At 41.0% G+C, this 13,178-nt stretch overlaps 1 protein-coding gene and 1 pseudogene across 1 annotated transcript; one reads left to right on the top strand and one right to left on the bottom strand.

Moving 5' to 3' along the window:
* The first annotated feature begins 2,158 nt into the window (after nucleotides 1–2,158).
* LOC112994202 (olfactory receptor 9G19-like) lies at nucleotides 2,159–3,101 on the top strand (annotated as a pseudogene).
* Nucleotides 3,102–11,133: 8,032 nt separating this feature from the next.
* Nucleotides 11,134–12,132, bottom strand: LOC135328562 (olfactory receptor 5AR1-like). The gene has a single exon (XM_064513376.1). It carries the CDS (start codon nucleotides 12,130–12,132, stop codon nucleotides 11,134–11,136), a length of 999 nt encoding a protein of 332 aa, XP_064369446.1.
* Nucleotides 12,133–13,178: the final 1,046 nt, after the last annotated feature.

Raw genomic sequence — 13,178 nt, 5'->3', positions numbered from 1 at the left:
CTTGTCATTACTAGCGCCAGTTCTTCCTGCATCTTCATTGCAAGGTAAGAGAATCTGGGATTAAGTGAAATTCTAATGCTTCCAATTTTTGGCCCTTTTTTTATGTTTAAAGGATATCCAGGAAGATATGTCTTAAAGGGGACTAATTTTCCTCTTTCCTCTTCTCCTCTTGTTTCTTCTTCTTCTCCATCACTGTGCTACCCAAGTAGAAACATTAGAATCACCATATCAGGCTAGATGAAAAAAAAAAGTCATCAAACCTACCACACCACCTTCAACATACAGATAGCACCAGAGACACCTGAAGGAGGTGCTCAGACAACTGGATCATGCTTGGGGAAAGTCATAATGAAACAGCAAAACACAGCTCACTTAGTGGTCTCTAAAGATGGGATTCATCTCAGCTGTTGCTAGAAGTCTGAAGTGAAGCATCCACATCTAAGGTAACTCTCTAGGCTTTAAACTGGTTCTCCAGGCACCTTCACTAGTCCACAGGCAGAGAAACACTAAGTACTCAGATAAGTGAGATATCAGAGGGATAGGGCAGGTCACTTAAGAAAGCAAGGCATACAAGCCAGCTGGTTTGCAAGATATGATTTTGGAAAGGATATCCCATTGTTTTCTCAGGAATTCACCTGCCGGACAATAGCAGCGTTCAGTAAAACTGAGGGAATTCTCTCTGAATTCTACAGTTTAAAAAGCAAACCCAGACTGCTGTAAAGGTTAAAAATTGCCAGGTTGTTTAATGTGCAAATGAAAAACTAAGAATATATTCCCCCATCTTAACACCACTGTAGTTTTCAAAGGGGACAAATAAAGAAAATATATTTTTAAAAACCGTAATGCACAAATAATGCTGCCATGGGCATTTGAAATACAGCATTTTTTTTTGTATGCTTGTGTATCTGTCCAGGCAGAATAGCTCAATTTAGACACCTATTTTAAAGTGTGGTGAGTTACCCTGTGGAAGAATCTCTCACTTTAACTGGCTACAGGAAGAGCCTAATTAATTAGTTTTTAGACTAGTAATGAGATGAACAATAGATAAGTGTTCATCTTATTAGGTGAGATAAATTCCAACTTCTATAGATGCAAATATGCCTGTACTCAGGTGTCCAAACTCATACTGAATGACTGATATTTTGGGGAATGTGCCTAAAAATAGAGGTCTTCCCAGATACACTCATTTATAATTATAACTTTTATGCCATAATATTTGCTCAGGCAAAAAAAAACCCAAAAATTTAATAAGGCAGAACTGTTACTGGTAGGACCCATCAAAAATATTTTAATGAAGCTAGGCTGGTTTGTACCAGATGGCAGATCTACACACATTACTCCTAAACATGTGTCTCCAATTCTATGTACTTCAAATTGAGACATTTCAATGTCTCATCAAAGTACATTGATGCAACATTCAGGTTTCACATTCACAGAAGTTGGGAAATGCATAGTCAGCAAATATATACAAAGAGGGAAATTCACATATACTCACTCATATTCTCATATCCTGTGTTCTTTATGTGTAGAGTTCATTAAATATACAATGCATACTATACAGTTTATAGAAACAGTTTCTGTGCATACACCTATGCATAACACTATACATAGGGTGGAGGTATGTATTTATGTTTACAGCAAATTTAGCTATCAAAGTGATGCAAATGTTAAATCTCTATTTGACAAGAAATAGCAAACATTCCTACCAAGTCCTAACCAAAATCATAACAGTGCATCCTTTCCTAAGACAAAACTTCTTTTAATTTTATTATTTTTTTCTCCAGAAAATTCAGGGAAACAAATACACCAGTAATGTATGCTTGTATCCAAACAATCATCCCATGTATTAGACCTGATATTAGGAACAATCTGCACCTAGCTGGAATTCCTGTAGCTCTATAACTGGTGATTAGAAGAGTGGAACATTACTAAACATCTTATGTGAATTCCTTATTATTACTTTTTCTGCACAGCCTCCTCCAACTCATGTGCGTGTTATCTATCTGGCCCCTTAACACATGGACCAGTGTTTTGGGTCTGAGAGGAATGCCAGGCAAAATGGAAGCCCTTCTCTCAGTTGGTGCCTGCAGACCCTGCATTGCAAATATCAAATAACCATGATGATCCCTGTCTCCAGGTCAGTCAATTTCCCCTGCCCATGGAAAAAAGAAATCACAGTACAGTCACTAGCTTCATCCTCCTGGGGTTCACCACTGACCCAACGCTGCAGCTTCTCTTGTTCGCGGTATTCACAATTGTCTACATTATTAGCCTTACTGGAAACATCACCCTGATTGTGTTAATATGCAGCAGCTCACGGCTCCCTACCCCAATGTACTTTTTCCATTGGGAACTTGTCTTTCCTGGATCTCTGGTATTCCTCTGTCTATACCCCCAAGATCCTGGCAAACTGTGTCTCTGAGGACAAGAGCATCTCCTTTGAAGGGAGCGCAACTCAATTCTTCTCTGCTGGCTTGGCCTATACTGAGTGCTACCTGCTGGCAGCAATGGCCTATGATTACGCGGCTATCTCTGACCCACTGCTTTATGCTGCTGCCATGTCCAAGAAGCTGTGCGTGGGGCTGGTGGTCGCCTCCTATCTCAGTGGTTTTGCCAATTCCACAATCATTACCAGCCACACGTTCACCCTCAGCTTTTGCGATGCCAGCGTCATTGATGACTTCTTCTGTGACCTGCCCCCACTAGTGAAGCTCTCTTGCAATGAGCCAGACAACTACCATGCGGTCCTGTATTTCATCTTGGCCTCCAATGTCATCCTCCCCTCCACGTTCATTATTGCTTCCTATGCCTCCATCTTGGCTGCCATCCTGAAGATCTGCTCGGCTGAGGGACAGCGCAAAGCCTTTTCCACCTGTGCTGCCCACCTCACAGCGACCACCCTCTACTATGGCTCCATCCTCTTCATTTATTCACAGCCCAGCTCCTCCTACATCCTGGGGAGGGACCAAGTGGTCTCTGTGTTTTACACAGTAGTGATCCCCACGCTGAACCCCCTGATCTACAGCCTAAGAAACAAGGATGTGAAGGACACGCTGAGGAGACTAGTAAAGAGAGAAAGTTTCTTAATAGAAGAAAATTAGGGACTAAATCTCTGAAGATGTATGTAGCAGCAAATGCACCTGTATTTTCTTGTTTGTGTTCTTTATTGATTTTCACAATAAATATGGAATCATACAGCTAATAGAGTGTAAGCACTTCTGTTCACAAAATGCTTCCCAATAAACTGGAGGCATATCTGTTGCAAAAATACTTGTTCTCCTTCCTGTCTCTCCCCAGTCCTCAGTACTTCTTCAGCTGGATGCTCCCACCACACAGCTACATACACATAGCCCCGAGCACTTCTAGTATCACCTGTAGGAAAGTATGTAGAAAAAGATCAAGCAGTTTCTTAGGTCTTAACCTACCTTTTTCCTCTATAGTGTTTTAGTCCAACTGAAAGGAAAAAAAATAAAGCTTCCCCCCGCCCCTTTTAATTAAGACTGTTCAGGAGGATTAGGGGAACTGAGATGCATTCATCTCCTTCGAATGCAGATAAATAGAAGTTAATTACTTAAGTCCAAGTTACTTGCCTCCCTCTATAATCAATAAAGGTGTCTATATTAATTTTTTTGTTCAGATGAAGAGTGTTGTTTTAAAGAGGATCTTCCAATTTTCTCCATTTACATTTTCTACTTTGCATTGCAGGGTAGGGTAGGGTCAGACAGTCTGAAATGGGCTCTTTTTGGATGAAGTTAACATGATGTGCTTTAGGAGTGCATCTAATGCAATTTGACTTCCAACAGCAGTTCAAACCCTTGGACCAAAATAAGTTTAGTCCAAAGGAAACTGTCCTGAAATGTATATACCATAGACATCATCTCCTTAGCACCTGCTGTTTTGCTATACAGATCTGCTCCTATGACACCATTCATCCCATCTGTCATAATTGCCCATTTTAGGATGGGATGAGATATCCTCTATTCTCACATATTTTGGAAGGAACCTGGCTCATTAACTCAGATTTAGACAATGAGTTTGTAGATATCCAGAGTCAGGTGACACCAGTCCTAAAGTCTTAATAGGAGGAAACACAGATTTATGAATACCCATCAGATGTGGAGGATATACATAGTGCATTTCAGTTTGCTTCGCGGTCTAAGAATGAAGAGGGGAGGAAAAAAAATTATATCCCAGGCCCATGAACACAAAAAAAAAAAAATCTCAAAGTCTATGGTGTTCCTGAAGAGATCTGCAGAAGTCCAACAAGCTTCACTGGTTCCTTCTGTCAGGGCCCTGAGTGTACCAACAGGCTCAGCAACCTCTTTATGAGGCCCAATACAGCGTTAAGAGCCAGGGTTGAGACTGCCACTTGTCCAATCCCTTCCTGTCCGGGGTAAGGGTGAGTACTTCTAGTTTCCATTGCCTAGGGCAACTGATAGTGAATGATATCCATGATACAGATTCATTGGCCAGCTACTGTTTTCTCCACACTTCTACTTGTAGGCAGGAGTGCTGAAATAACCACTGCCTGCCTATCACTGCAATCCAACTCAAGCAGGATCAGGAAACATCAACCTCACTAAAAACATTTTTACTCTCTTTGCTGGGACTCCCACTCGTGGCTTAGCTTGTGGAGTGAAACAAGGCTACCCCATGCTTGGGTTTCTGGGCAGATCCTCATCCCTTGATGGCAGATCATATGTCAAATTGCTGCCCTCACTGCTGTGTGCAAAGATGGCTAAGTGAAAAATCTGAGCATGACAGCTGGCACAGAACAAGCACCGACCTTGCTGGGTTATGTCTTGCTGCCTCTTTTGCAGGAGAGCTGTTCTTTGCAGCCTTGACAGAGATACACTATGATGGCAGGTGCTCTCACCAGGATGCTTTCCTTACCCAATCAAGACGATCCAGCTAGCTACTGCAGCAGCTAGCGTTAGTAAGCCTTGACTTCTGTCAGCCAAGCAAGCCTAGGTACATTAAGTCTGGATTTGGTGACTTGCTGGGCATACCTGCATATACCACAGGCTCCCTGGGAGTAGCTGAAGCAGATGAAGCCTTTACTGGGTATGAACAAAGACAAATTCAAAATCCTCCCTTGTACTCAGTGCAGGGCAAATCAGAAAAAGGGGAAGTATATCCAGGAGCAAATACCACCTCTTTCTAGACTAACCCTAACTTCCACAGTATTTAAAGGGCTTTTGAACTATTTTTTTTTTTATTTTCTTTCCATTAGTGAAAAGCAGGCAAGAACAAGTTGTCCAGTTAGTGAGAAACAGCAAAAGCTTGTTAACTGTACATGTCATGAAAACAGGGAAGCCTTTATTCTTTAATGAGACTGAATGAATAGGCTTGTACCAGTGTGAACAGTGGTAACAGTTGTAGCTGGACCCACAGAAAGCCTTTCAGATGGCCTGAACACAAAGTTCTCATCATATACGAGGTTAAATCTGCCGCCATCACAAATGACACTGCCCTCCTCCCAGAGCAAGAAATGCACTTTGGGGACCAGCCACCCTTCCAGGAGGCATCTGCTTAACAAGTCCTTCTGAGTTTTGTAAAGGAATTATCCTGATGATCCTGAAACCTTCTTAGTGAGCTTGTAGGCAACTTACTCACTCTTCTTAACAAGCCATGGGGGACTAATTAGCAGAAACTAACAAGAAAGAAACTTTCTTCTTTGTTAATGGCTATGAACTCTTCTCAAGTGAGTTTGCCACAGCTAGTGCAGGGCCTGAAGTCAGTAACCACAGAGCTGAAGGGTCTGTATGCTAACATATGACTAACTTAAGGGACCAGTTTTTAAGGCGCCTCAGACTCACTCTTCCACACCTCTCCAGTCCTCCATTCTGTTATCACAGGAGTTGCTGCTCTGCTGGTACAGAAGTTGTTGCAAGAGTCTGAAGGAAAACAAAGCTATATATCTCTTATCATCAGTTGACCAAGCATCTGACAGCAAGGCACATAGGGAAGGGACCACACCAGCAATGGGGCAGTACCAGAGGGCTCAAAGAAGAAGAGCAGGTCCAGTAATAGTAACCAGGGTCAGCCAGGAAATCAGATCTGGATGCAGACCAGCAGCATACCTGATCAGGCACAGCTGCAACACAGCTCACATAAGGGCCAGAGCAGGCAGCTGAGCTTAAATGCAGCTCTCAAGCAAAGAGAGAGGGAGGAGACCCCCACCAAGATTTTGCACAAATCTTTTCCTAGCAGCCTGATCCAAGGTCACACAGCTGCACCATATCAGAGTTGGCCTTGTAAGCAGTCAAAGCCCTGGTGGGGAGAAGAGGTTGCAGAACCAGTTGGTGCACCTATGTTCCTGCCTTCCTCAACCTATGTGAGGATGGTGGTGAACCTCTCTACCCCTGCTGGTATAGGAGGGACTGGTTTTTCTAGAAGCTGTTTGAACAGTTCTCTGTCAGTGCAAGGCAGCACGTGAGCATGGGGTGATGCCTCAACCATCACTGCAGAGTGACATGAGGGAGATATGATTGCATGCTGATGTCTTCTGCTGTGTTGCAAGTGGCACATCGTAGTCAAAAAGCAATGCTACTAACACTCCTATTTTCTTTATTTCCCTACACATTCTGCCTCAAGTCCCCCGCAGCACACAACTACCATGCCTTGCCTTGTAGGACAGCATGATTAATTATTATTAATTATTATTTAATTTAATTGAATTGTTAATTAATTGGTTGGTTAAAATATTGATTTGGTATTAACAATTATTATTATTGTTGTTAATTATTGGTTTCAGAAGCTGGAATTTTAGGAAAGACTCTAAGTATCACAAAATGATAAGGAATTGTCACAAACAGTGAAACTGCCACTTGCATAAGAAGTTGACTGGTTCAAGAAAAAAAAAGCTGTGTGCAAAATGGGATTCATTGCAAGCAAATCATTCAAAACTGCTTTTGAAAATCATTATCAATTATATTTAAGGGTAAGCCTTAGAGCTCATTAACACAGAGGGAAATACATAGCAATATGTTAGTTCTGTTTTTATTTTTAAAACTACGTTTGATTCACTGACACTTAAAAATGTTGAGTTGCACACAAATAAGATAGTTATCTAGGCTTCTTTTATAAGCAAATGAAAGAAACTGTCACCTTGTCTTGCCTGGACATCTGGAAACACCTTCTGGAGGTCCTTTTTTCTCTTCATATTCTATACAGGAAGCTAAGACTATTTTTCTACACCTAATTAAAATTAGATTATGTGAATTCCACACTCTGTGCCTTCCAGAAGGCCTATTTTAAAGGTAAATCCATTCTCTGTACTCCAGTTATTTTTAGACACTTATTTTAGGAAAAAAGCTTCCCCTTCAGGAGTGCCCTCAGGTTGTCCTTCACCTTTGTGTTCCTCAGGCTGTAAATGAGGGGATTCAGCATGTGGATCACCACCATGTAGAAAACAGAAACCACCTTTTCCTGATCCAGCAAGTGTTTTGAACCAGGCCATGAAAAAAAAGAAATGTAGCATTCCCATAGAAGACGGTGACCACAGTTAGATGGGAAGCACAGATGGGAAAGGTTTGGTACTTGTCCTGCTCAGAGTGAATTTTCAGGACAGTAATCAGAGCATAAGCATAGGATATGAGGATAATCAGACTCATGGTGATCATATTGAATCCAACAAACACAAGCCTGACTGTGTCATTGACACTGGTATCAGAGCAGGAGAGCTTAAATATTGGAGGACCTTCACAGTAGAAATGATTGATGACATTTGGACCACAAAAAGACAGATGAAAGCTGTTGGCAGTGTGTACCAAGGAGCCAGATACAAGTAAGAGATCCTCTGGTACACAATGACCTTATAGTTCAGCAGGCTACAGATGCCTGCCTAACAGTCATACACCATCACAGCCAGGAGGTGGCACTTCACCTCAGCCATCCATACATTTGGCATTAGCTTGGAATAGTTGTAGTGGCAAAGACTGCAAAAAAAATAAAACGTGGTAACACATCCAACAGAAGAAACGACCTTTCTCTCTGACAATAGATCTGTCAGCATTTTGTGGGTAATGCAGGATGAACAGCAGATATCTAAGAAGGGTAGGTTGCTCAGGAAAAAGTATGTGGGGAATGTGAAGTCTGGGACTGGTTTTTGATGGGAGTGATCATCCCAAATTTCCCCAACAGGGGGATGGTATAAATCACAAAAAAAAAAAAAAAAGAAAAAAAAAAAAGAAAAAGAGAAGATGGGGACCTGAAAATCTGGACAGTCTGTCAGTCCCATTAAAATGAACTCAGTGATCAGGCTGTGATTTCCTTGAAGCATTGATATATCATCCAATAACTGTGAAGACAAAGATACAGTTGGAAACAAATCATCAAGAATCTCTGCACTTTGTCCTTTTTTGTGATTAGGAATAGATATAAGAAACTGGGAAACAATGCTTTTTCTAAGGCTAGAAAAACACAGGTCTCAGAGAAAACTGGTGATAAGAAACACTCTCTAACAAAGCTTGAAAGGGATTCCCATCTTCCAGCTAACCATCTAAAACTTGGGTATCCAAGTTCCCTTTACAGCTAATCCAAAGAGAAAGGCAACATCGGAGGGTGAGTGATCCCATCATGGTATGGTTATCTAAGAGAGGTGAGATGAATCATCCACAGGAAATATCCACTTCTCTGCCTCTATTGACTTGAAAGGAAGCCTTGGCAAACTGTTCCAAACTAATGCCTAACTTATAGATGGCTGAGGTTAAGTGACATGGACCCCTCCACCCCCACAACCCACAATATGCATGAGAGAGGAGGTGACACTAGCAAAAAAGAAATCAGAGAAATGATAACATAGTTTTCAAAATGATTACATAGTTCAAAATAAGCAAAAATAAAACCCTAATCAGGTGCTTTCTCATTTTTGTTCTATGGGAGTAAATATGATCTGTGCTAAGCATAACACACATCATCTCTATGATGCAGTTTATGTTGCCGGTGGAAGAGAAGAAGAAAACTATCAAGAATATGAGTCAGTCTCTCATGGGTGCCTCCCGGGTGTCTTCAGTCAAATAACTCATTTAAATATATATTTTATTAAGACAAGTGTGAGGAGGGAATAATTCTCCTCCTCATAATTAAATCTTCTGTAAAAATTTAGAGGAGAAGGTTCCTGAACTTACCCGGTGTCTTGTGATCAAAGGCACCTTTTGCTTCTTCTGAGACACAAAGACAACACACACAATGGGTTGAAGTACAAACTCTGACCAAATGATTCATGGAAAAGTCTTCTGTTTTGCCTGTACGTAAAGTCAGTGGAGAGCCAGGGAAGCTATTTTTTTCTGAAGAACTCATTGATTTCCCTTGAGCAAGAGGAAAAGTTTCCAGGACCTGTATGCAGAGACCCCAGACTTGTTCCTTTTTATCTTTCAAAATTCCTGTGTGGGCAAATGCATAGCAGAAACGCACACAAAAGTGATTTCAGTGACCTTGATGTGAATAGAGTCAGGGAAGGAGAGATGGGGGGGGGGGGAAAGGAAATATTTGAGCAGCTTTTTTATTTATAGACTTTTTCTCTAGCTTGTATTAATAGCTCAGTGAATATTACACACTTTGATTCACAAGAAGTGACTATCAGTGACCTTGACTGATGAGGCTGTAGTCTCAACCCTGGCCACTTAATAAGTGATGTCACAACTTGTTCTAAGCGGATATAGTTTTTCATCCTGGTGGCTGTTTTTGTTGTACTAAACAATACATCAGAATGTTCTTTGTTCCAGATTGGCTTAAACTGTGAACTGCTGTGCAGGTTCATTTGAACAATCCATTAAGCCATCCAGACAAGAGTATGGCCAGAGTCATACTCCAGTTCCGAGATAAGCCATGTCAGCTGAGACATTCTTGTATTACTAATGCTTGTGGTAACATACTGGCTGGAAATATCACATCACATTTTAGGGTTAGAAAGAACAATAGAAAAAGTAGGAAGAAGCTGAGAACATGAACCTGTGGAGAGAGCTGCCATTGAGATGAAAGTGTCTACATTTAAGCATCTAAGGAGCTTTCAGGCTAAGAAAACAGAAAGCTGCTTGGTCCCTGGAGTCAGGGATTTCTTGAGGGAGGGGAAGACTTTCCTGACCAAAGGTATCTACATTCTGCCTAAGTCCCAATTTATATACATAAAATTGCATTATGTATCTATAAATGCACATACTGTCATTTATATCTACAGATTTTAAAACTAGGTCAGAAGAACCAAGAATCAAAATGACAACCCATCAAAACCCTAAATAAATATGCATGATGTATATACATATACACACAAGCATATTATATTGTATATTTTATAAATAAATGTGTGTGTGCGCGCACATGCGTGCATATGTTTATACACATGCATTTATATGTATTCAAGCTGGAGTTGAATAGGTTGTCTCTTTCACCCTAGATTCATCCAACCTGCCTTTAACGTGAAAAGATGGTGCCCAGTTTAACAACATGGGCAGTCCAAGTTCCCCCTATAGTCTATGGAAGGAGATAGGCATTTCAGAAGACAAAGAATGTCTTATGAGTTCAATCAGTCCTAGACATTTTTTTTCCTACTGATTAGAAAGAGAACCTAGGAGGCACTTTACTTAGATGGGGCAAACTTGGGCCTAAGCAACTTACCTCATGTCACATAAGGAGTCTGTGACACTTCTGGGAACTGAACCATGATCTTCTGGTTAGATTATCAAGTTTCATGATCAATGAGCTGTAAACACTTTGATGTGTTCACCAGAAATCTGCCCATTTCTTGATACGAAAGGAGCTCTGATAGTTATTTTCACACTGACAGCAATAGCTATCATTAATTGTCATTACTCAAGATACAGCGCTAATGTATTCTCAAACCACAAGTGGTCAAAAGGGCAAAATTCCTGGAATTACTAATATAAGACTGTAAACACAAAGCAAAGAATGACAAATGCATACCTGACTGAGACAGGTCAATAAACACTTTCATCCAAGAGCAGTTAATGACCAAATGTTTAAGAACAACGCAGAAATTTCCCAATACATGTGTCCAGTTGCTCACCACTTGTTCACAGGAGAGCACTGTTTTCATACCATAGTACTACAGATACCGGAGAGTATAAATGTTTCTAAAGAGACTTCTCAATTCTTCTGAAGCATCAGGAAGAATTATCTTTCAGATGAATGTTTCCTGTCTATCACTGTCACAAGGGCATCCTTCACCCCCTTGTTCCTCAGGCTATAGATGAGGGGGTTCAGCATGGGGGTCACCACGGTGTAAAACACAGAGGCCACTTTGTGAAGGTGCTGGGAATGCCTGGCATGAGGCTGTGAGTACATAAACGCAGCAGATCCATAGAAAAGAGTCACAGCAGTCAGATGTGAACCACATGTGGAGAAGGTTTTGTACCTGCCCACAGCCAAGTGCATTCTCAGGATGGTGGCCAAGATGTAAGTGTAGGAGAGAAGAATGATCAGGCTGGTGATCAACAAATTGAAGCCAACCACAACAAACATCATAACCTCATTGATGGTTGGGTCCGTGCAAGAAATGGCATAAAGTGGGGGCCCCTTGCAATAAAAATGCTTGATGACATTAGGACCACAGAAGGACAGTCGAAATGCAAACCCTGTATGGATGGTGGCATTCACAAGCCCAGCAATATATGAGCCAGCTACCAGCAGGGCACACACTCTGCTGGACATGGAGACTTCATAGAGCGATGGGCTACAGATGGCCATGTAGCGATCATATGCCATAACAGCCAGGAGGCAGCATTCAGCGGTGGCGAAGGTAGCGTAGAAATAAAATTGTGTAAGGTATGCAGAGTAAGAAATTACTTTCCTCTTTGCTACAAGATCTTTGAGCAATCTGGGGGTGATTGAGGAAGAATAGCAGATGTCTAAGAAGGATAAGCAGCTTAGGAAGAAGTACATTGGGGTGTGAAGCCGAGAATCTATTCGGATTAACACAATCATCCCCAGATTCCCTAATAGAGTGATCACATAGATGACTAGAAACACCATAAAGAGGATGGCCTGGACATTCAGATGCTCTGAGAATCCAGAGAGAACAAATTCAGCAAAGAGGGTGTGATTTCCTTTGTCCATCATCATAACACAGTTGCTGTATGAAAGCAGAGATATAGAGAAACACAAAGTCAGCATATTCCTTCCCCCCCCTATATAAATGGTAGATAAATACAGGTCTTTTTTATTAGGAAGCACAAAGCTCAGAGGCAGGAACTGTAGAACAACATATTGAAGGTTTGTCTCAAAACACATTTCAGGGAAAACAAGGTGCATGATGGAATGTATTTCCAACAGTAGTATTCTCTTCCAGTCACTACTAATTTAGTTTGATAATGTCACTTCCCAATAGGAGGACTTGTTCCATCTCCTGAAAAAGCTATGAAGCTTGTTACTTACCAAATCCAAAGAAATGACCACAGCAATTTCTTCTGGCTTTAGAAAACTAAGTCTGTATTTTTTAAAAAAACTTGCCTGAGAAGATAGAAAGAGGCAAAGCACTGGTGAGAGAGAGAGAGATTTTTTTAGGGAACTATCTTTAGGAAAGTTAGAATAAAATTCTCATTTCTTCCCTTCCTTACGATGAAGAAGGTGGGAGCAACTTTGAAATCAAGTCTGAACCAGGAGATTTTGTGGAAGTGTAACGTCCTTTTAAACATGGTGATATTTGTATCATTCTTGTGAAGCCACTGAATTGAGAAAGACAATGAAAAGAATTGTAAAAGATCAGTGCCAATGGATACCCCAATAATGCTACAGTTCCATTACTAAACAGGGGGAGTAAGATACTGATAACATAATTTAGAAAAAGAATGACAAAAGCCTATGTCTTTTTAAAACAGAACTTAGAACTAGTTACAGAACGCCCTCAGTGAGGGTCTGTGAATTGTGTTACACAAGATATTGAATTATGTCATTGTAAAGGACCATTCTGCATGCAATAATCTATGGAAAATGTAACACATATGCCCTTATCTGACCTGCACAGAAGTCTCCCTTAAATCTGGATTTTGTGAAACTGAGACTTCACAAAGTCTATATTTCATTCCAGGATTCAAGCCAGTTACAAAAACTTTCACACCACTCTAAAACAATTTGAAGTTTGCCAAATAGCCCACCATGAAGGTTTCCATGCAGTGATGTTCAAAATACAGCAAGCAGCAGAAATCTGCCAGGCCATACAA

This window comes from Dromaius novaehollandiae, chromosome 5, assembly GCF_036370855.1.
Source record: "Dromaius novaehollandiae isolate bDroNov1 chromosome 5, bDroNov1.hap1, whole genome shotgun sequence".
Classification (NCBI taxonomy): Eukaryota; Metazoa; Chordata; class Aves; order Casuariiformes; family Dromaiidae; genus Dromaius; species Dromaius novaehollandiae.
This window is presented reverse-complemented; position numbering and strand designations above follow the sequence as displayed.

What these genes read in the sequence shown, in the direction of transcription:
- LOC135328562 (XM_064513376.1), bottom strand. Translation starts at nt 12,132, where the DNA reads ATGCTGACTTTGTGTTTCTCTATATCTCTGCTTTCATACAGCAACTGT.